Source organism: Lolium rigidum, chromosome 7, assembly GCF_022539505.1.
Source record: "Lolium rigidum isolate FL_2022 chromosome 7, APGP_CSIRO_Lrig_0.1, whole genome shotgun sequence".
NCBI lineage: Eukaryota > Viridiplantae > Streptophyta > Magnoliopsida > Poales > Poaceae > Lolium > Lolium rigidum.
In genome coordinates, this window is record NC_061514.1 from 107,678,674 (window position 1) to 107,701,940 (window position 23,267).

The 23,267-nt window shown below is 46.1% G+C and overlaps 3 protein-coding genes across 3 annotated transcripts; 2 read left to right on the plus strand and 1 right to left on the minus strand.

Moving 5' to 3' along the window:
- Positions 1-3,117: 3,117 nt before the first annotated feature.
- LOC124671812 (protein MHF2 homolog) lies at positions 3,118-4,190 on the plus strand. Its single transcript, XM_047208138.1, has 5 exons — positions 3,118-3,165; positions 3,278-3,361; positions 3,482-3,521; positions 3,869-3,922; positions 4,004-4,190. The coding sequence occupies exons 1-5, from the start codon at positions 3,118-3,120 to the stop codon at positions 4,105-4,107; spliced, it is 330 nt and encodes a 109-aa protein (XP_047064094.1). The 3' UTR covers positions 4,108-4,190.
- Positions 4,191-6,700: 2,510 nt separating this feature from the next.
- LOC124676641 (protein-L-isoaspartate O-methyltransferase) lies at positions 6,701-9,216 on the plus strand. Its single transcript, XM_047212683.1, has 4 exons — positions 6,701-6,853; positions 8,096-8,366; positions 8,501-8,665; positions 8,892-9,216. The coding sequence occupies exons 1-4, from the start codon at positions 6,701-6,703 to the stop codon at positions 9,140-9,142; spliced, it is 840 nt and encodes a 279-aa protein (XP_047068639.1). The 3' UTR covers positions 9,143-9,216.
- Positions 9,217-11,247: 2,031 nt separating this feature from the next.
- LOC124671813 (formin-like protein 4) lies at positions 11,248-14,663 on the minus strand. Its single transcript, XM_047208139.1, has 4 exons — positions 13,489-14,663; positions 13,209-13,399; positions 12,422-12,663; positions 11,248-12,009 (listed from the first exon to the last, which is right to left on the minus strand). Exons 1-4 carry the CDS (start codon positions 14,661-14,663, stop codon positions 11,248-11,250), a joined length of 2,370 nt encoding a protein of 789 aa, XP_047064095.1.
- Positions 14,664-23,267: the final 8,604 nt, after the last annotated feature.

Sequence of the window (23,267 nt, forward strand, 5' to 3'; positions counted from 1 at the left end):
TGACACTCGGAGGCGATCAAGGGGCCAGATTTGACCTCCGAAACAGCCGCGTCTAAGCTGTACTGGTACAACAAATTTGTCTCTCCTAACTGAAGAAAGCTTGTTAAGGGCGTCTCCAATGGACGATGTAAACAGACGCTCCGCTACCGTCAGCGACCAAAATGCATCTCGAACCAAGCTAGCGACCCGATGTATAATAATCGGGCCGTTCGCGGAGACGTAAACGTGACTCATATTTAGAGCATCTCCACTAGTCTTCCCGAGAAGCCCCCCACGACCATTTTTTTTCATCCGGACGGCGAAAAACGGCCCAGTCAGGCCCCCGGTTCCTCGTTTTGGTCCGGATTTGAGCCTATTTTCGTCCGGACTCCCCATGCCATCCTCGGTTTCCGGGGGTCTCCCGGGACTCCGGATGAAGCTAAACCAACCGCCCACGCCCACGTGTCTCCTCTTTCGTCCGGATTCCCCGAGCCATCCTCTTTTTCCCCGAGAAACGCCGCTTAGGGAGCACACGACTGGGAAACTACTCCTCCCCACGCCAAATCTTCCTCCAATCCGGACGAAAATTTCGCCGGATTTAGGCATGGGGAGTGCCAACGAGTGGGGATGCTCTTACGTCTTGAATGCGTCTCCATGGACGTTGCGTGGTCGGGTCGAGTGTCCGCGCGCAGCGACCCGTTTCGAGTGCATCATCGTTTCCGTGGTCGTCACTTCGACGGTCATTGCTTCCGCGTCTGCACCGCAGCCTTCGTGATTAATAGCGTCGTTTCCTCTTCTGCACCAGGACTAGCGGGCGGCGGATGGGCTTCTGTGCCTCCATCAATGGCATCGACTCCCCCGCATGCCCGTCCCTAAAAATGCAACGGGCATCATCCCTACCATTGCCTGCACCACTGACATGTCCGCTCACCACCGCGCGCTGTCGCATCCACCATGGGGAAGATAAAGCACGACTCGTCTAGCAGAGGCACCAAGAAGGACGCACGGGCGAACAAGGTGTCGCTCCCCCGTCTATATGGCGCGGGTACTGCACACCAACTGGGTGGAGTGCGATCGCTGGAGGGACGTGCACCTTCCTAGCGGCGGCTGGTGGCTCACCTACCGCCGGGTGCCTGTCCTGCCGGTGCCTCGTCGCGAGCTGGAGAGGAGCGTCGAGATCCGGCGCAGGCGGGTTTACCTGCCGCCGGACCTCCGCGACGATCCAGCCTTCACCATCAGCTCAAATCAGTGGCACACCTGGCGCCGTACCGAGGAGGAAGGCGGGCCTCCTCGGTGACCGAGACTTCCCGTCCGCGCACCCGCCGCTGCCTCGTAGTCGAACGTGGCATCTGCCGGCGCCTCCACAGGACAACGACGACGATGACGACGCGTACGAGCTAGCCTACCAGAACGATGAGGCCAAGGACGACAACGACGACTTCATCGCATGCGTCTTCCACCACTGGCAGGCGGCCATGGCGGAGGGCCGGAAGTTCGACTTCCCACCGACCATGACCGGCAAGGAGATCGAGAGGCTCGGCATCCTCCTCTCGCACGTCGACTGACCGGTGCAGCGGCAACTGCCCCTGTACGCCAGCCAGTTCATGCCGTCTGGCCTCAGGCGGTGCAGAACTTGGCCCCGCACTCGCCGCCGCCTCCACCATTCTACCCGTGGCCTCCTCCACCTCCACCCCCACCACCGGTGGCACCGGCTTACGTTCCGCCGGTTGCCAACTTGTCATGGCAGGTACCGAACTTCGTCGTGCTCGACGACGAGGAGGAGGAGTAGGCTAGGGTTTTTAGTTTTTATATTTTATATTTTCCTTTTATCACTATGTAAATTATTTTTAAACAATACGAACCTAAACATTTTTACGGCATGCTGCTGGGGGCAGCCTCCACCGCAAACGGATGCGCATTTATCTCGATCATTTGAGCCGACACAAAAGGATGCGCGAGGATAATTTAAGCGTTTATTTTGGATCGTCCCGTTGGAGAGATCCCGTGGTGTCCACGGAATGTAGGCAGAGCGAGCGGAAGCTCCTCTTTCAAAAGCGACCGGCCATGGTTGCGAGTTGCGACGGCGTCTTTAAGGTCGTATTCGCCTTTTTTCCGACCGTCGTGACTCGTGACCCGCCTCATTAAGGACGAAAGAGACCAGTTTAAGCACGCCATCTGTAATCAATCAGACGCCTAACCACGCAGACTAATGGCAGTTCTTACACTCAAGTTTTCTTAAGGCTGCCCGCGAGATGGCGCTACTATGTTCAGTCAACTTTTACGACTAGTTGCAGTAAGATGGAATGAACTTGGAACAAGAACGGAAGGAGATATCATTTTCAGCCAACAAATTGTCGGTTTGCAAATAAATAAATAAAGACCGGTCACTGTTGTAGACAAATTGCGGAAATTGCCCAGTGTGCAACCAAGTTCAAGAATCGGTGGCGTATCTTTTCTCCAAATGTTGTTTCTCAGTTGTATATGGACGGCTATCCTTTCATGGAGTGGATAAAATGACATTATCCCCGCTCTTTCCGCCAATGAGGCAAACATTAAAGATTGCTTCCATTTTAATGCTAATCTGATGATGGTTGAGTGTTTCCACATCATTCCATTCCCGTGAATATCATCATCCACAAGATCAAAGACGAGGCAAGAGTCTGTACTCTCACCGGGTCAAAGTTCTTGAATAATCTATTTTCGGGAGAGTAGGTTTTTTAAAAGACGCAGAAGTTTCTAGGGATTGTATAGAAACTCTATAATTACTTATTTTGTATGAGATGAAAGACTTTTGGATCGCTTGAAAAAACACAATTTAGCAATGTAACGATGCACACAAAGGTTTTTTTTTTAGAATCACACAAAAGGGCTTCATTTTGAGAAAAAGGCTCTAGGTTTTTTTTTAGCAAAGAAAAAGGCACTAGGTTGATATGAAAAAAAAAAGGTTGAAGAAGAAGTCCATTCGATCTCAAGAACCCATCCAAGCCCAACCCACTGATCGACGAAGTCTCCAGAAAATGGTCCATTATGGCCCAGAAATGGGCCCGTTCGCGCGCTTCCATGCCCTAACTCATTCCCCACATCCCGCCCACCGGCCACCGCCCTGCGACTGCCGCCCCGGCGAAACAGCAAATCGCCATGGAAGATGAACCGGAGCGCGAGGGACGCGGCGAGACCTTCAGTCCGGTGAGATCACCCTCTAGGAATCTGTTCCGTTCCTCTCTCGAATGAGCCCTTTTGTTCTGGGTTGTTTCTTCCTCCGGGTGTTGGATTTGATGATGCGTGGACGGCTGAACAGGATCTGATGCACGCCATATTCAAGCACGTGTGGAGCCGCCGGACCGAGCGGGGCGGCGGCGCCGACGAGGCCATAGAAATCGAGGTGATTCCACGGTCCAATAAAAACCCTCCCCCACACCACCCCTCCTTTAATTGTTCTGAACTTTTTTGAGAGAAAATTGCTCTGAATTTCTCTCGCCGTTGTTCCATTTCTATTCGGCAGCCTGCTCCGGAGACGTCAAGGAGGAGCAGGAGTACCACTGGTAAGTGATGCCCTTTTACATTCAGATGAGCATGAGTAGTTTTCATAACTCTGTGGATTCTGCTTGCTGCTTTGCGCTTGCAAATCAAACTGAAGAAATCCTTCATAATCTGGTTTCACTGTGTCTCTGAAGTTAGTTATTCCTGATTGACCACAGATTTTGTGCATTATCAGTCACCTGTGTGGCCGTGTCAGCTCTTGCCCACACTATGTTGATATATTTATCACTTCAGATATTCATTAATGAAATATGCCGAATAGAAAACAAACAGATGAAATTTCCACACTTAGGTTTCTTTGCACAATTCAGAACTCAAAGTGATGACGATACTTTATTAACCTGTGCAGCCAATGCAAGTGCGCTTCAAGTGAGCTGCGAGCTTCTTCGGATCTTCGTCGCAGGTTTGTATCGCCGAAAATTGTTGCAATTCCTCATGCTACAAAGTAACACAGATTCCACTTACTCTGAATTTTACCTTGCAGAGGCTGTGCAGCGTTGTGCTGTGATTGCCGAGGCCGAGGGGACGACCATAATCGAGCCCACCCACCTAGAACGAGTTTTGCCGCAGCTTCTTCTGGACTTCTGAGGTGGTTCGTCAGGGCCAGGGAGCGCTTGTTAGATCGCTGGCATAACAGTGGACTAATCCCTATAGTCTGCTAGTATTGCACCGGCAGGATCATGTGGTAAAATTGTTAGCCAACCAGTGTAGTGTTGCACATACAGCTTTTGATAGTCTTCGGACATAACCGAGGCACCTGAAGCAATAGGCACCCTTGGATTGTAATGACAAACCTTTCTATCTGTCTGTGTAAAACTTTTCCATGCTTGTGCAGTTACCCTGCCCAAATCTGGTTGCAGTTTCCTTTTTTTTTCTTCTTCTTTTTCCAAACGATACTCGTGGATCGAATTTTACTACCCGGGGATAACGAAACACAGGAGTAACATGCCAACGATGGCCAGTTCAAAAGAGAAAAACAACAGAAAAGACTAAGCTATTACATCGCCGCCTACAGCTAGCGAAACAACCATTGAAGTAAGGGTTTGTTCGGTTCCAGAACCAAGTGGAATGGATTGGAACCATTCCGCACCTAGAGCCCATTCTTGTGTTCGGTTGTGGAATGAAACGGAACCAAGTGGTTCCTCGAAAGGGAATATTCTCCCCATATGCGGAATGCACCTATTCCACCGAATCGGTGGAATGTGGTAGAACGGCTGTTACTTAGCCGCTATTAATTACAAAGCACTTTACTAATCCAACCAAAAAATAATTAGTTGTTGTTAATTATGATTTTGAGATTAAAAAGGCCATTTGCCACTATTAATTACGATTTTCAGACAAAAGATTAAACTTTAACTTCATTCCTTTCTACTCTCTAAATTCCCCAACCGTACAAAAAATTAACTTTAATTACGATTTTAAGATTAAAAAGGCCATTAGGCGCTGTTAATTACGATTTTAAGATTTAAAAGGCTATTTGTCATTGTTAATTACGATTTTTAGACAAAAGTTTAGTTTAACCACATTCCGTTCTGCTCTCCAATTCCTCCAACCGAACAAAAAACAGATCCATTCCGTTCCTCCTTTTTGTCCAAACTGAACGCGGGGATGGAACCATTCCATTCCTCTGGAACGAAACCATTCCATTCCATCCCACGCCGTTCCAGAACCGAACACACCCTAAGATTGCAGTTTCCTCTGATAAAATCTGATTGCAATTACACAAACTGCCTAGATTCAAAAGTCTGTAATTTGTGGAATCGCAGATGTTTCTGATTTTTCTGGCCTCCAGATTGGGGACGGTGCAGGTAACAGATCTGCAGATCAGGGCATCTCCACCACCTTCAGCGGGACGACGCAAAGTGACCGGACCGTCCGCGGAGACGCAAACCTGGCCCAAATATGCGTCTGGGATGCGTCTCCGCGGACGCGGAAACTGTCCGCCGCGTCTGGCAGACGTTTTTTCTGGCCCACCAGGCAGTGATGCAGCGTCGATGCGTCTTCTCCGCCAGTATGCGGCGCCGAGGCGTCGCTTCCGCAGACTGCGACCGCGTTAATAGCGATGCCTCGCGTGGCGCGCGGCCGTCGCCTACCTCTGCGCACGTAGTAATGGCGATGCCCCGCGTGGCGCGGCCGTCGTCCTGCCTCCGACCTATATAAACAGGGGCGCAAGCATCTCATCTCCTCCCCACTAAACCCTAGCCGCCACTGCCGGCGCTTCCGCTCGGCCTCCAGCAGATCCACCATGAGCAGCGCCGGACGCGGCCAGGCTGCCACGCCTCCACCTTCACCTTCACCTCCCACTCCACTTTCCCCGGCCTCGAGCTCCGACGAGGAGTTTGACTCCGAAGACAGCACCGACCTCCTCCACCCGGTCAGGGACGCCGCGGCCCTGGCTGAAGCAGAGAAGGAAGCAGAGGAGGAGCGGGCGGCTCATGCGGCGGTCGACGCCGAGCTGGAACAATGCAGGCTGGCGGCCGCCGCTGCCGCAGAGGACTCCGACTCGGAGATATCTTGGTCCTCCGATGACCCTGATGCGCCAACGCCGGAGGAGAAGGCGACGGAGCAGAGGGCCATCGTCGAGTCTTTAGAGACGCTCAAGGACGATGCAGCCAACGCGAGGCTGGAGCAGGCACTGCGCCAGGACGCGGCGGTGCACCGAGCCATAGCGGCCGCGCGGGAGGCGGCGGAGAAGCAGGCGACGGAGCGACGCAACGACGGTGCCGGCCCGTCAGGAAACAAGTAGTCTAGGCCTGTAGATATACTTTATATAGTTTTTATGCATTTATATGTACGTACTACTTTCTACATTTTTAACTATGTTGCAATTCAAAAAATAGGTCGCCCCGGTGGGAAGCACCGAGACGCAAACAAACACACCGACAAAATATATCCACGGCACGACGCAAACGAACGCTCGCGACCCGTCCTCGCGGTGCTGGAGATGCCCTCACGTGCTACTCGTGACCGGGCCTCGAACCGGGAAGTCTGTACTATCAAGTGTCAACTGTGGATATACACGGCCGGACCTCCCACGCTGGAACTAGAAGAGCCCCGGCGCGACCACCTGTCGCGACGCCGATCCTCCACACCTCCACGGCGGCCGAGCTCCCACCACCTGTTCGCCTCGCCCGCTGTGCTCCCCCACCCCTCTTATATGGGGACTCCACGCGCCAGCGCGATGTCCGTCGCCGCCGCGTCCGCCTCCTCCTCCCCGTCGGCCCTCTTCCCGTCGCCTACCACGGCCGCCCGCCGCCGATTCCTCCACCACCTCCTCGCCGCGCCCCCGCGGCCGCCGCCTCTGCGGCGCTGCTCCCCGTACCACTGGATGGCGGTATGGAGCTGCACCCTCACTCTCTCTGGTTTTCCCCATGCGCTGCATCTTGCCGGAATCCGAGCTTGCCGAAATTGGGTGCTTAATTTGCACAGTCCAGTGTAGGCCGATTTAGGACTTAAGAGTGCTGAGTTGAGGTCTAATTTCCAGAGTGATATCTGTACAGAGGATTTTTTTTTTTTTAGCTTGAAGAGGGTGTGTGTAACTGTGAGTGAGCCATGGTACTTCCTCCGTCCCATAAAAATGTCTCAACTTCGTCTAAATTTGGATGCATCTACTTACTAAATAGACATGATAAAGTTGAGATATGTTTCGTGGGACGAATACTAATTATTCACTACTGTAGCTATCTTTTACGAAGCTGGTTCTTTAATTTTGGAAAAGTAGGTTAAATACACACCCAAGTATGCTGTGAATGAAGGAGTGTGGACTTTTGCAGGACGAGCTACACATAGCTTGTTTTTCTGAAAATTTCAAAAATGGCATTCTAAAGTTTCAAAAAAATCTGAAAAAAATCTAGATGTAGGCAATGTTGAGATCTATCACTGTGTAAAATTTGGATACCACATAATCTTGGCAGCATAAAAATAACAAAATCTGACAGATTTTAAGATTCTGAGAATTTGCACGGTTCACTATTATTGATATCAGAATTTGTCATTTTTGCACAGCCTTGAATATAAGGTATTTCGAGTTGCAATTTTGCACGTTGGTAGAACACAGGATTGTCTACAACCTAGATTTATTTTCATTTTTTTTTATAAAAAATTAAGATATTATTTTTTAATTTTTCAAAAAGAGCTACATGTAGCTCGAGCTACGATTGTGGTTTCCGGAGAAGGAAGCTCATCACTTACAGTTACAGAGTTACAGAAACAAGCCATTATGTGTCCACAAGCAATTTTATGGAACGGTTTATTTGCCCCTCTTAGCAGAAAAATCCTTTAGCTGAATAAGGGGCGGATGTAGCCAAGTGGATCAAGGCAGTGGATTGTGAATCCACCATGCGCGGGTTCAATTCCCGTCATTCGCCCATCGCATTATTGCAGATGCCAAGTTGTTTCAGTTAAACAATCTGGAGTTATATGCTCTCAAACAAACTATCTGGAATTATCGTATATCTTTTGCTTGTTGTGAACGAATGGACAGCACAGATGTCTCTTGACACAAATTCATAGATAGCTATGTCTCGTATCATACCTATGATAGACACATCTTAACCTTTATCACTTTAACTTTCAGCAATTTTGGACTGAAGGATCACTGGAGAAGAACAATGCTCTTGTTGAGTACCTGAAGCAGTATGGTGCTGTTACAACGGATCAAGTGGCAGAAGTAATGGAAACTATTGACAGAGCGTTGTTTGTACCAAAAGGCTTTACTCCTTACATTGACAGTCCTATGCCTATCGGTTACAATGCAACAATATCTGCCCCTCACATGCATGCAACCTGCTTAGAACTGCTGAAGGATCGTTTGCAGCCAGGAATGCATGCTCTCGACGTTGGATCAGGTGTGTTGCTGACAGCGTAGTAAACTTTGCAGTGCCTTCAGATAATACTCTTGTGTATCCGTATGAACAATTTTGTTAATATCCAACTGATATTCTGTATTAACTGTTTCCATCTTCATGTATTCCTATCGTAGGCAGTGGCTACTTGACTGCTTGTTTTGCAATGATGGTTGGACCAGAAGGGCGTGCAGTGGGGATTGAACACATTCCTGAACTTGTTGTTGCCTCTACTGAAAATGTGGAAAGGAGTGCTGCAGCTCCACTACTGAAGGACGGTTCACTTTCTTTTCATGTTTCAGGTATGCTAGTTGGTCTGAATATGGTGTGTTGAGCTATTCAACAAGAAAGAAAATATTATTTGAACTGATCAGTTATTTGCTCTTAAAGCTTACCTAGTTGTTGTAATATTTTGAATTTTTGATGTTTGCATGTGCCTACTATGGTAAAGCAGCGATATCATGGAAGTCTTAAAACATTTGGAATTTTGGAGCTCGAGATGTTCTAATGCCATCCACAAAATTACAGATGGAAGGCTTGGCTGGCCAGACGTTGCGCCATACGATGCGATTCATGTGGGCGCGGCGGCACCTGAGATCCCTCAGCCGCTGCTTGAGCAGCTGAAGCCCGGAGGGCGGATGGTGATTCCCGTCGGAACCTACTCCCAGGACCTACAGGTGATCGACAAGAACACCGATGGATCAACCAGTGTCCGGAACGACGCCTCCGTGCGCTATGTCCCTCTAACCAGCCGATCTGCTCAACTCCAGGATCCGTGAGAGCCTTCGGCCTAACTCGGGGATCCTTAGCTCAAGATCTGGAAAATGTATATATGTGTGTGTCTGGGAAGTGTATATATCAATATATGTGTGTGTACGATCTCTTCTGCCCTAGTCACCTATGTCGTTTTAGATGGTGTAGTTCAACTAGTAAATAATGCTTACTGCTGATCGAAAGATCTTTACACTCAAGTGTTGTATGCATCTTGCATTAAATAAAAAGTCCTGATTAAATTCTATAAAGGGATCGGGCTCCATTCAGGTGATTCTGTACGTACCTGCACACGAGGGTGGGTGGTAACACTTGTGGTGCTGCCCAAGGCTCTCGTTTTTTCGCTCAAGTCACTGCAATGATGCCCACACGCTGGAGGCCCTCGAGTGTTGTTGGATGCAACTTTCTGAAGCTGGCAGGTGAGGATGTGGGATTTTTTTTTCCGACATGATGTGGGATTGTTGATCAGGTTCTGTTTTGGGTCGACGCCAGTGCTTCTTCAGATCAAATGGCGTCCTTCTGCTCTTCGGTTAATGAATGCAAATGAGTTGCCTATGCTTCAAATGGTTTAGAATAGTTGTTACACATTGGACTTACTACAAGCTGATGTTCGTGCTGCCTATTCAATCTTCATGCCGCTTGAGTTGCCTATTCAATCTTCGTGCCGCTTGAGTTGATTCGCTAGAAACTGTGAAAGCGTTTATGTTGTCACTCCTCAGATTTAGCGGGGAGGATTTCTCGGTTTTGAGCTCGGTGATGCTTCTAATTGATTTACAGCTCAGACTTCTACCTCGGTCGAGTTATCCAACGCGATAGACTTCGTGTAAGGCCCCTGAATGCGATGGCAGGTTCTTCGTGTCTGAATGCGATGGCAGGTTCTTCGTGTCTGAGTTCCCGCCGGACTGGCAGGCTCCAATCGTATTCTTCTGTTTAGGCAGCCTAGTACAGAAGCTTGTTTCTATGTGTGCTTCTAGGCACTATTTGTCTTAGGCTCTAGTTTTAAAAACGTTGACCAACGGGGGAATGATCCCTCCTTTGGCTATACGTTGTTAGGTAGGATGAGACTCTCCCAGTGGATGGACGCTAGGATGATAACCCGGTTTAAAGTTCACCCCTCCCTGCGAAATTACCGCGAGATGGGGATTCGAACCCGGGTGGGCTGGCTGCGCACTCGCTTGCTTGCCACTGAGCTGGAACTCAGTTCTCTTAGGCTCTAGTTTTCAGAGCACAAAACTTTGGTTTGAGCTGTGTTGTAATGTTTTTCAATCTTAATATAAGCTCTGGTCCCTGGGGACCCTCCTGTGTTAAAAAAGAATTAAATAAAAAGCAGGGGGCATACTAAAGTTGGAATTTTCCGGTCTCATATTCTGCAATGTCATTCGATACGTATGAATGTCTCAATAGCATCATTCAACGTTCAGTTTTGTTGTGCTGGAATTTTCCATGTTTATCCCTTTCAATGATGCTCAGCGAAATGCAAAGGACTGGCAGAATGATCAGTTGAGTTCTTTGCAACTCTCTGTAATCATGTTTCACTTTCCTTTCTCCCTACTCAAGGTATGGTACGCGAAGCCAGGTAGCTTGTGCAAAATGAAAAGAAGCAGAATGATATAGGCCGGCAAAAGGAGCAGAAAGTTATGATGGTTGCTTCGTTGGGAGGTATTCGTGTAATCAGTTCGATGGTTTTTTTACATTGTATGAACACAAATCACAGAGGATGAAATTGTTCAGATTTTTGCCTTTCTCACCTTTCTTATTTCTGTTAAATATTCACCACGTCGATTGAAAAAACATCTTTGGTGCACACTCTTGAACTGTCACAAGGATGAGACATGAGTTGAATATTACTGGCAAATGATATCTTGATGTTTCTCCTCGACTGTAAAAACCTATGACTGTAGGCTAACAATAGTACTCTTCGATTCACTACGTATTTTGTACAGAAGAGTTCCAACGATCCATAATTATACAACAACATTTGACCTAACTATCAGCTTACCAAGAAAGAGGGAAATGTGATTCATCTGTAATGTATAGTAGTATTCGTCTGTTGAACACATCTGTGATATTTGTCTTTCAAAAATTCAGCGTGGTTCCTCCCTGAGCTCCAAATTCAGCTATCCTCGTCGGAATTGGCGTCTCTTCCATGCACATTCAGCATCGGACTTACGGTGGTCGCCAAGACACGGAAAGACCCAGCAGGCGTCCTGTCCTGCTGGCCAACTTCCCTGCAGACACGATCCAGAATGGAAACGAAGTCCCTCACCACCATGAAGACCCTTAGAGGGTGAGCTTCCTCTTTCGCCGTGTTGCCATGGAAGTAGTTGGTGATCTCGTTCACTCTCTCCAGAGCCTTCTTCTCCTCACACCTGACCTGCTGGATCGCCTGCTCAGCTTCCTTCAGAAAACTACGCATCGCCGCGAAGAACTTCTCCCCCTTCGTGCACTGCTCCTCGAGCCGGATGACCGAGTTTATCGTTCCAAGACCGGTTTGGAGCTTGGATACGTAGCTGTGCAGCACGTCGAAATCCATGGTTGCCGCTTTCTTGACATTCCCTAGCTCGCTGCTCAGCCCAGACACGACCTTCAGGCCATGCCTGCGAAACTGTATATCTTTCGCGGTGTTTGTGATGTGGTTTTCTGCAGCTCTGTCTGATTTTTCGTCTTCTGAGCGGATGATTTCTTGGACTACAAAGTGTAGCACGGTGGTTTTGCCGTCGGTGCCTTTGATGTCTGCTAGTTTAAGGAGGGTGTCTAGTTTGAAAGCTTTTGCCTCGCCACGATTTGTGCCAACATTCATTCGGTTCCCGGTTCTCAGCACTGCTTCAAGTAGTTTTAGGAACAATCTGCTGCCTTTTAAATCTTCACAAGCTGCCTGAAAAGCAGATGAGGATAGTCAGCCACTAAAAAGTATCGCCGCAACCCTTGGGTTGGGTTGGGAGTTCATGATACTGCAAAAAGTGAAAATTCCATATTACAAGAAAAATTGGCATACACCATTGAGAAATTTTGTAAACCTTAAACAGATGCAGCTAATGTTTTCACTGCATTTTAGAGCCATCATGGGACACTGGTAAGAAGAAAATGTTATTTGTGTCTAACGGTCAATTTCATTCTTCTTGCCATATTTGTAGAAAATATGGAAAGCCCCTATGAAGACATAATTGCTGCATGCAGTTCATTATTGGAACAAGAGGCAAGACATATTTGGTTTAGGTTGAATGGAGTACAGAACTTGAGTATGGTGGTGCACAATTGGAAGCTTGATGCAGAATGAACTGTAATACCTCAAGTGTTTGAAAAGATTTTCTGAGGTAAATTATTTCGCTCTCAAAATTTGCTTGGTACAGCATGGCATCAACTCGTTTGAAGGCGAAAGGTATATCAAGAACTGCTTTAAGAAACCGTTCCGCCGAGCCAAGTTTTGATAAGTCCCCGGTGAAGTTTCGCAGTTTATGTTCTTCCTCTTTCGTGGGAGCCATCTTTACTAAGGTCTCCAAAAGTTCTGCCCCCAAACATTCAGCATTACCTATTCAAAATGATGGTGCGGATAAAATATTGTTAGTAGAATTAAACTAAATAGAGAATGTTGAATTATACTAGAAAGCATATGATAGAACAGGCACCCCTGAATTTCTATATATTTGTGCATTCATGTGGTAGCATGTTAAAATAAGTACGTATCCTTTACCTCTGAGGTCCTAAACTATGATTACTTTCTGTCTTTTTACTTTAAGAGTGGTGAGGGTACTACTGAAGATTGAAATGCCCAAACAGGTTTACCTTTATAAAAGATACTAGCAACCACATGTTAACCTCAAAATTCAACATGTTGCCATATTATTCTTGCTCTAAATTTTCAATGGTGACTTATTTTTCTTTCTGAACTAAGTTGTCGATTGTGGGGATGTGAAAACAAGTTCATGATATCATGTTTAAGCTGCACTGAAAACTGCTTCTACATTGCAACTAGCTAATGTTGAGAATTATTAATAGGAACTGAACTTTCTAACATTGCATTGGCTGTGTCAGTAAAACAGAGTATTGTGTCGATTTAAAAGAATAGTAGCTCACCATTTAGAAGTGCATCCTCGAGCTCCTCGAGCGTGACATTCAGCGCACGCAGCAGGATGGCAATGTTGTGTGCCTTGTTGGGCTCAAGGACCCTCTCCTGTTTCCTGAGCTGCGTCATGCCAGCTTTCCTTGGCGGCGGCGCGGCTGTCGCCTTGTTCATGAAGAGCACGTCGATCGTGTCCTCATCCAACCTGCAGGTCAATTCAGTGAACTCGTGTCAGATTCAGAGATCGAACAAACCTGCACAAAATCTTGCATCTGGTCTGCAGATATCCTTAACTGGAAGGAGTTGGACTTGAGCCGATCCCAGACCATGTCGCGGTCGTCAGAGCTCGCAGGGACCTTGTCCCAGTGCAGCGGCTTCATCTTCGGTCGAGCTTCGTCACTGTCATCGTGCGTCCGTGTTGGCATTGACATGCTGCCACCGGCGTCGACATTGTCCTTGATCGTCGCCGTGGTAGGCGCCGCGCGCACCGCGATGGTGGTGGGAGGGTTAACTGGTTTGAGTGAGCGGTGCACAGCTGATGGCGGCGGCGGTGGAGGTTTTGGGACTGTGTTTTGGGGCTGCGGTGGTGGAGGAGGGGCCGTGGGTAGAGGGTTGGAGGGCATCGTATCGGTGGCAGAGAAGCGGGTGCGCGGCTGCGTGCGGCGGGACCGTGGCGCGGGAGGAGCGGGAGGGGGCGCAGTTGCGAAAAAAGGGGCCGGGGCGGCGGCCGGCGTCCCGGAGAAGAAGTCGCTGGTGAGGCTGGGGAGGCTGCGGCGGGAGGCCGTGGTGGTGCGCGGGCTGGACGCGCTGGCCTCGCTCCACGTCCCGGTCCCTCCGCCGGACCCGGCAGAGGCGGAGAGCTGTCCTGGAGTGTAGTACCCGGCCGCTTCCTCGTCGGACGAGCCTCGGCGTAGCGGCGGGAGCGGGCGGAGCTCCGGGCTCGGGACGGTGTCGACGTCGCGGCAAATGCCCCGGCGCGCGCGCTCGCTGCGGTAGCGGGAGACCGTCGAGGAGCCAGAAGCAGGTGCATGGCCCTCCGAGACGGTGGCATGGGCAGCGGGAGGGCGCGTCGGCACGGGCGCGTTGTGTGGCTGGACCGGGTGGCGCGAGAGGCGGCCGGTGAGGAGGAACGCGGCGGCGAAGGCGAGAAGGGCGAGGAAGGCCGCGGCGGCGGCGGACGCGACGACGATGGCGGCCTTGGGGGTGCCTCCGCCGCCGCCGCGGACGCGCGGGGCGGGGCCTGTGGGGGAGGAGACGTCGGCGGTTACGGTGTTGGGCGGCGGGGGAGGCGGTGGCAGCAGCGCCGGCCCACCGTTGTCGGGGTTGGAGCTGAAGCCGGGCGGCGGTGTCCACTGAATGGGGAAGAGCGGCTCGTGGAGCACCCGGCGGACGCTGTCGTCGGCGAGTGCAGCGGTCGGGAGGAGGAGCGAGGCGAGAATGAGCACTAGCGTTGCCAGTGAGTGAGGCATTATCTTGCCAGTACACTGGAGAGTGTCTCGTGTGTTAGCGACGAGCTTTATTCAAAATTCAGGGGAGGGAGAAGTAGAGGCGACGACATGGAAGAGTGGGAGCGAGCATGCCCGGATAGAGTAGGACTGCACTGCAGGAGAGGCCAAAGAAGGAAGGAATAAGGAAGGAGTGAGGACTGAGGAAAGGAGCCCGACCGCCGTATCATCATTTCTGTGGTTCCACAGAAACGTCTCTCTCACAGAAACGTCTCTCTCACGCGTGCCGCCACATTTTCTTCCCGTTTGCAGCATCGAATGTTTCTCATCACTGCAAATAGGTTTAGCTTACTCCAAGTTCTGAAACAGCCACACGGTCCTACCCTGTATTTCTAACGTAATCTGCTATTGATTTATTTATAAGGATGATGTTATCACTTTGCTTCGTAAGTTCAATCATTACTCCTAGAAGGATATCATCCAGTGACATGATTTCACCTCAAATCGCATCGACCGTCGAGTTGGCTGCCATCATAGGGCCGTCCTCTGCTATGTTTATATTTTTACCTTAAGATATGTGTATGGTACTTTTTCAGTTTCATATTACTTGTTATACTACTAAATCAGTGACCACCAATATTAAACGGAGTGAGAACTATCTCTCTAAATTACGGTTTGATCTTATTGTTCAACACTTAACTTCATTATGGTCAAATGACAATTTTCAGCTCACACGAAAGTTCATCCATAACCATAGTTATCACATATAAATTTGGAGCAACTTGAGCAAATGGTTAGCGAAGCATTTGGACATGTATTCACTTATGATATTTTCCTTTGATAATTTTTTGTTCTTCTTATATGTTGTTTGACGAACGAAGACTTTCCGACTAGAAGTTCTTCCCTCCTTTGGAAAGTCGGGCGTGGCCAAACTTTCCTTTTTGATAACTTTTAGAACATACAGCCTCAACTTTCAGAAATCCAAACCCAACTTTCATTATTTTAAACATTATAAATTTTTAGGCTTTCAAAGAATTTCAAAATTTCTAACATTCAAATCTTCAAAATATTCAACCTTTAAATTTATAACATTTTTTAAATAAACCTTTTGAAATACCATTTTAGAAATTTTTGACTTATGTTAGCACTCGCATGGGTGGGCGTTGTCATAGAGAGTAGGCCGAGAGAGGAGAGAGTTACATGGGTGGGTCTGGACTTTGTCCCATATGTATGGTTGGTGGCAACTCGAGCCACCACGGGGCGTGAAGGTAGGCATTATCTCACATGGAACATTTTGAACTTTCAAAAATTGTCTTTTTAGTCAAAATTGTAGAATTGTAAACTTCCAAAAACAAGTGAATTTAAGATAATAGTAGAAAAGAGAGTCACACGGGTGACCCCTCACACTTTTCTTGTTTCCATAGTGGGTGCCATTTGTTGAAAGATCTAGGGATAAATATGATTAATAAAATCTTGAGCAAACTATTTCTAATGAAACTGAAACCACAAGGAATTTTGATAGACATGACACAAAGCAAGAAGTGAACAGCTAGATACCACTTAGAATCGCTAGGGAAATTTTGATTTGAATTGTTTTGAATAATTTGAGGTTTATCTGAGGTTTATCATGATTTCAAAGTTTGAAATAATGTCTGAAAGAAATAGTTTTGGAAAAATCCATTGTTTATTTTGAACTTTTTTTCAAAATGGCCATTTTGCCCCTAGGGCTTTTAAAACTCCCTTCATTTTTCATAAATTATAAGTAAAATCTAATAAAAATCATATTTGAATTCCATGTGTCATAAGATTTCTAAAAGTTATTTTATTTATATTTTTCGAGTTACTTTTATTTCTGGCTTATTTTTGACTTTTTTTTTCCTTTATCTTCTATAAAAAACCGATGGGCCAACAAATCAGTCTAGGACTGACTTGGTCGAACCCGACCGGTTCAGTAGGTTCGCCTGAACAAAACTCACTCTCTCTTCTTCACCTGCTCATCCCCGCGGTCCTATGACTCGTGTTGCCCCCGCATCGCCTTCGCCGTCAATGCACGGTTTCGTCGAGTCCCTGTGGTTCTGGTTGCCATTGTTGGTCTCAACCAACGCCTCGTGTCCCTCTGCATCTTCCAATATGGCTCGGTCTGTGCCTCGCTGTCAGGCTACAGTAGTGTAATAGGCAAGAAATGGAAGAAATTTGGCAAGAAAATAAACTGTAGACTGAGTAATTGCAGATAAATTGTAGGAATTAAGGAAGATAGGTGCAAAACTGAAAGGGAAAGTAGACATGGGAATTTAGGTTTTTCATTTCTCGTGCCTCCCATCCACCCCCTCTCTGGACTTTATATACTAGTCCAGAGTCACGAGTTTAGTTTAGTGATTACATCAAAGAGCCCTTAAGGCATATAAAGGTACTTAGTGAAAGTGCATGGAGCCCCCATGTGTGGTTTTGGTAATTAATGACAATCCCTATGGACTAATGTTTGCATTGAGTTATATTTGTAGGTGTTGTCCATAGGCAATGCTTGAACCATATGTTGGCTTCAAGGTTGCAATAAGAAGAAATTTATGAAGGATATCAAGTGTCAAGTATGTCTTGAAGATGAAGATGAAGTGAGCCCTCAAGTTACTTCAAGACATCAACATGATGAAGAATGAAGAAATGAAGTGCAAGTTTAAGATGAGCCAACTCGAAGAGATCATATGATTGAAGCATGCTCTCCATATAGTGTTCATGGATATGTGAAGATGCACCGAAGAAGAAGCTCTCCCATGATGGATTATGGGGGAGCAATCCACAAGACTTCGTCAAGCAAGCACAATCAAGGAAGGTGTTCCATCTTGTTGCGGTCAAGATCGTCATCATCGAGCTCAAGTGGAATGCGCTAGTATAAGGTTTGCTCTTGATAGGGTTTCTTTCTCACCGGTCTCATAGTGTAGTTGGAGACCGGTTTATAGTTTAGTTGCCGTACTATCAAGAGGGCTCTCGAGTGAGTAACTCGATCGTATCGTCCGGAGAGAGCTCAAACCTTTGCATCCTTGCATCATCTTTCTTGGTTGTTATTTGGATCTTATCCATATGGTGTTTTAGAGCTTGAGTTTATTCTCATGACAAGCTCTAGTTCATCGAAAATGGATTCCGCATGAATCACTTGTTGCGTTTTCGATATTGGAGTTTTTCTCGGTTTCTCGTATTGAGAGGTTTCACTCTAAAATACATAGAAAAACCTACCCCACTTGTTCTTAAGCTTTTCAATCTTTGTGGGGTATCTCTTGTCATCTTCTTTACAATAAAATTGGTTTCACCTAAATGCGAGTTTCCTAACTCAAGTTGTTGCATTATCCATATTCGAGGTTTTACCGGTTTGCTGTTTATAGATAGGTAAAACCTTTATCCATTTGTTTCTATCCTACTTTGCTGGACTATGATGTTTCTATGCATATTGTTGTAGAGCTCGTTGTTGTGATTTCAACGAGCCCAAGATCATCGAAATCGGAGTCCGGATGCAAAAGTTATCAAGGTTTTCGTATCGGGTGTTTGGGCAAAAACTGGGGGGCCGGAACTGCCGCCGGGAACACCCCGACACTGCCGCCGGGAGCACCCCGGCACTGCCGGTGGCCAAGGCCGGCACTTCCGGCCACCCCTGCACTGCCGGTGGAACAAGGCCGGCACTGCCGGCCACCCCGGCACTGCCGGTGGCTCAAGGCCGGCACTGCCGGCCTGTCGTGATTTTGGCCCCAACGGGCAGAAATCTGAGACCCCTATTTAAGCCCTTCTTCCTCCTCTTTCTCCCCACTTCTTCTTCCTCCTTTTGCTCTCCACCATTGTTGACCTTGAGAGCTTGCCACATCCCTCTACTCCTCCAATGATTCTTGAATCCATTTGAGGGAAAAGGAAGAGGAGATCTAGATCTACAATTCTACCAATCAAATCCATCTCTTTATGAGTGGAACTCTCTAGATCTTGATCTTGGTGTTCTTGGTGAATCCCTTTGTTCTTCCTCTCTTATTCCCCCAATAGCTTTTGTAGCTTTGTTAGAATTTGAGAGAGAAGGACTTGAGCATCTTTGTGGTGTTCTTGCCATTGCATTTGGTGCATTTTTTACGGTTTGAGTTCTCCACCGTGATTCGTGGAGGTGAAAGCAAGAAAGTTGTTACTCTTGGGTTCTTGGAACCCTAGACGGATTCTAGACCTTTGTGGTGATTTGTTGGGAGCCTCCAATTAAGTTGTGGATGTGTGCCCCAACCTTTGTGTAAGGCCCGGTTTCCGCCTCGAAGGAAATCCCTTAGTGGAACCGTGACCTAGGCCTTTGTGGCGAGGGTCACCGGAGATTTAGGTGAGGCGCCTTCGTGGCGTTCGGTGTGTGGTGTGAGTACCGCATCTTGGGGTGAGGCCTTTGTGGCGTTGGTGTGCATCGAGCAACCACACCTCAAGGTGAGCCTCTTGTGGCGTTCGGGAGCACTAAGCCACCGCACCTCTCCACCGGAGATTAGCACTCGCAAGAGTGTGAACTCCGGGATAAATCATCGTCTCCCGCGTGCCTCGGTTATCTCTATACCCGAGCTCTTTACTTATGCACTTTACCTTGTGATAGCCATCGTGCTTGAAGTTATATATATCTTGCTATCACATAAGTTGCTTGTCTTGCTTAGCATAAGTTGTTGGTGCACATAGGTGAACCATTGCTTAGAATAAGTTGTTGGTGCTCATAGGTGAACCATAGTATATAGGCTTTGGGCTTTACAAAGTAAACACTAGTTTTATTCCGCATTTTTTAAGCCCATCTCGTAAAAGTTTTAAATCGCCTATTCACCCCCCCTCTAGGCGACATCCATGTCCTTTCAATTGGTATCAGAGCAAGGTCTCTCATTCTTAGGCTTCACCGCCTTGAGAGTAAAGATGTCGGCTAGAGGATTAGTGCACGATAACACTCTTATATTAAATGGCACAAATTATGATGTTTGGAAAATTTACATGCTTAGTCATTTTCGGGACATTGACCCTCATATGGAGAAAATTGTAGATATAGGTTTTTCTCCTCCTATGGATTCACAAAATCTATCGTTAGAGGATGAGAAAAATTTATATCTCAATTCTCAAGCTTCTTATGTTCTTATGAATGCTTTGAGAGATGTAGGTCTTTTTCCATACTTGCCTTTTTGGAGCGCTCATGAGTTATGGACAAAGATTCAAGATAAATATGATGTGTCCAATATTATTAAGGATGATTGTATTGCTTCCACTTCCGGCCGTGATGAGGTCTCATCTTCTTCCACTTCACCAAAGTGTGTCAAGACACGAGGTAATGATATGGTGAGTGGTGATGAAAATTGCAATGTTGATATTGAGCTTACTATTGATGATTCTTCATCTCTATCTCATTGCAATGCTTCATCTACGGACTCAAACACATCTAGCACTAGAAATGATTTACATGCTTGTGTTGATAGTCCTTGCATATCATGTGTAAGTTGCTTGAATAAATCTAATGATGATATGCTTGCATTGTCTTGTGGCCATGATAAAAATGCTTCTATTTCCTCTAGTTGTTGTGTGTCTAACAATGTAGAGGAAACCAAAGATTCTATTGGTCAAGACAAGATCTTGAAAGGAGCCTCAAGTAACTCCTCATCTTTATCTCACGGTCCTCATATATGCCTTATGGCCAAGGGATCCACGGTACCTCCTACCATGGAACCTAATATGTCTCGTGGTGATAAGGATGAGGATGAATATGAAGAAGAGGATTGGGTTGTCTCTCTACACGATAAGGGTAAGAGCGTATTCAAGGTTATTTGCAAAGATAAAATTGCTTGCACTCACTTCTTTGAAATCTTGACTACCGCTATTGAGAGCCAAAAACTTATTTGGATGCATGAGAACACCATTGATAAAAAGGGTACTCTTGAACGAGAGTATGCCGATGATGTAGCATCATTAAAGAATGAACTTGAAGAAGAACAAACCATCAAGGAAGCTCTTGAGGAGACCTTTGCTCTAGAATTGTCTAGAGAAAAGGAAAACCATGATAGAGCTCTTGAGATGGCAAATGAACTAAAGCTAAAAAATGATAAGCTTGTGTTTGTTAATGCTAAACTCCTTGAGGATTTTGAGCAACTCAAAAAGGGCTCAAGGGTCATTGAGAGTACGCTCGCCAAACTCACCGAGTCGCATGAGCAACTTAAAGCATCTTATCTAAAAGAGCATGCCAACTTGCCTTCTCCTATTACTACTAATAATGATGCTTGTGCTACTAACTCTACTTCTTGTGAAGCATCTATCTTGAAGGAGAATGTTGAGCTAAGGGCTCAACTTGATTTGCTAACTTGCAATTATGGGAAATTGGAAGAAAATCATGGAAAGCTTTCTCGCTCCCATGAGGATCTTCTAGCCTCTCATGATAGGCTAAAGTTAGCTCATGAGGCTATCATATCTAAGGCAACACCTTGTGAGCCTCATGTGGATACTAGCACTACTACTCAAAATGCTATATTGCCATGTGCTAGTCCTAGTAATTCATCCACTCATAATATTGCTAAATCTTGTGATGAATTATCTTCCTTGCCTTGTTGCTCTAACAATGAAGATTCTACTTCCTCTAGTGCTTGTGTTGTTACTAACCATGTAGAGGAAATCAAAGAGCTCAAGGCCCAAGTCACTTCTTTGAAGAATGACTTGGTAAAGGGTCATGAAGGGAAATGCAAACTTGACACGATGTTGAGTATGCAAAAATCCCCCAATGACAAGAGTGGACTTGGATTCAAATCCAACAACAAGAACAAGTCCATGAACAACAACAAGAAGAAGGGCCAAGTACAAGTCAAAGACCCGGCCAAGATTGTTTGCTTCAAGTGCAATATTGAAGGGCACCATGTTAGATCTTGCCCTTTGAAGAAGAATCAAAAAGGGAAGCGGCCTCAAGCTCAAACTCATATTCAACCTCAAGTTGAAGAAATACCACTTCCCAAGAAGAAACAAGCCAATGCTCCCATTGTGGAGAAACCTAGTGAGAAGAAGGAGAAGAAAAGAACTTGCTACATATGCCGTGAGAAGGGCCACATCTCCTCCTTGTGCACTATTGGTACCTCATCCAACTCTATCACCATTGATGATGTTTTTTCTCTTTGTAAGGATGAGGGTGGCAATGTGTTTGCCAAATATGTTGGTGCTCAAAGTGGTGTCAAGAAAAGAACCATTTGGGTTGCCAAGCCTATTGTGACTAACCTCTTAGGACCCAACTTAGTTGGGGATCAACAATCCAAAATTTGATCAATAGGTGCTTGATGGAGGGCATTGGAGACTTGGCTACATCATGAAGAATCAAGGGATCTTCATCATTTATATTATATCAAGCCAAGTTTTTTAATTATCTTGCTACTATCATATATCCAATGTTCCTCCTTGCGGTAACATGTTCTCAACTCATTTATATTGAAAGTTACTCGCCCCTTTGCATGTGTTAGTTTTGTTCCTAACATGTGTTTGTATATGTTGTGCATCCTACTTGTTTTTCTTGAGAAATCAAGTCTATGAATGTTAGGTTGCACACCATGTATTTGTGCTTGTGTTGGAGCCTCTTTGCATCTTGTTGTATCTTATATGGCTCTTATGAGAGATTAATGGACTATAACACTTTGGTGGAGTGATATGCCTTTAGGAATTTCACAATCCTAACAATGTGTGTACATGAGGAATATCACTTAGAATTGATATTGCAAGATTATCTAGTCTCTATGTGGTATGTCATCTTCATGAGAAATTCAAATTCTAATGTCCATTAATATCTCTACCTGGATCTTATTTGCCTCTTGTGAAAATAAATTCCTTATCACATTATGGGGGAGTAATAAGCTTTGTGCATATTACAAGCCTAGAAAATGTGAACATTTGAGGTTGTGTCACATAGAATTGATACCGTAAATTATCTCTCTCCTATGTGGCATGTTTGCTCAAACAAGCTCCAATTTGCTTAAATGGCTTCATTGCTAATATCTTTGTGGATCTTATTTGTGAAATTTTTTCTTGGCATGGTTTTTCACAACGTGTCCCTCAATACATTTTTGGAAAACCATGTGCTTCAAGTCATACTATTAATTGCTTTGCATGTTGGTATGAATACTATTAATTGCCTTGCATGTTGGTATGACTAAATGAAGCTATCAAGAAACTATCTTTGCATGATGGTTAACTCTTATCTTTTACCATATGCTTTGTTCGTTGTAAATATGATCTTATGTATACTTACAAACTACCACCGGGAAATATTTCCTAATACCTCTTGTCCTAGGACAATTGGTAATCAATTATGAGGTAGATATTTATTGATCATATCTACATTGGCTCTTGTATTTATATTGCCTTATTTATTGCCATGAATTTGTTGTGCTTTGACTCCCATGTGTCTTCCTTGCATCTTATGGATCTAAGTTGTCTATTCAAACTTTCTTAGCATTGTTAGAAGATATAGGTAGTGTGATGATCCTAGTTTTGTGCATTTTGTATTCATATAAAAAATCCTAGATAATGCACCAAACTTGGGGGAGCTCTTCTATATTATTTATTAGAATGCTTAACATCTCTTGATCTTTATCAAAAATTGACATAAAATTTCCTTTTTGGTACTTTGTGCCA

What these genes read in the sequence shown, in the direction of transcription:
- LOC124676641 (XM_047212683.1), top strand. Translation starts at nt 6,701, where the DNA reads ATGTCCGTCGCCGCCGCGTCCGCCTCCTCCTCCCCGTCGGCCCTCTTC. An exon ending in TGCTCTCGACGTTGGATCAG is followed by an intron (nt 8,367 to 8,500) that starts GTGTGTTGCTGA and finishes TTCCTATCGTAG; the next exon opens with GCAGTGGCTACTTGACTGCT. An exon ending in ACTTTCTTTTCATGTTTCAG is followed by an intron (nt 8,666 to 8,891) that starts GTATGCTAGTTG and finishes ACAAAATTACAG; the next exon opens with ATGGAAGGCTTGGCTGGCCA.
- LOC124671812 (XM_047208138.1), top strand. Translation starts at nt 3,118, where the DNA reads ATGGAAGATGAACCGGAGCGCGAGGGACGCGGCGAGACCTTCAGTCCG. An exon ending in GCGGCGAGACCTTCAGTCCG is followed by an intron (nt 3,166 to 3,277) that starts GTGAGATCACCC and finishes ACGGCTGAACAG; the next exon opens with GATCTGATGCACGCCATATT. An exon ending in TCTTCGGATCTTCGTCGCAG is followed by an intron (nt 3,923 to 4,003) that starts GTTTGTATCGCC and finishes TTTACCTTGCAG; the next exon opens with AGGCTGTGCAGCGTTGTGCT.
- LOC124671813 (XM_047208139.1), bottom strand. Translation starts at nt 14,663, where the DNA reads ATGCCTCACTCACTGGCAACGCTAGTGCTCATTCTCGCCTCGCTCCTC. An exon ending in CTCAAGTCCAACTCCTTCCA is followed by an intron (nt 13,400 to 13,488) that starts GTTAAGGATATC and finishes ATTGACCTGCAG; the next exon opens with GTTGGATGAGGACACGATCG. An exon ending in CGAGGATGCACTTCTAAATG is followed by an intron (nt 12,664 to 13,208) that starts GTGAGCTACTAT and finishes CATTTTGAATAG; the next exon opens with GTAATGCTGAATGTTTGGGG.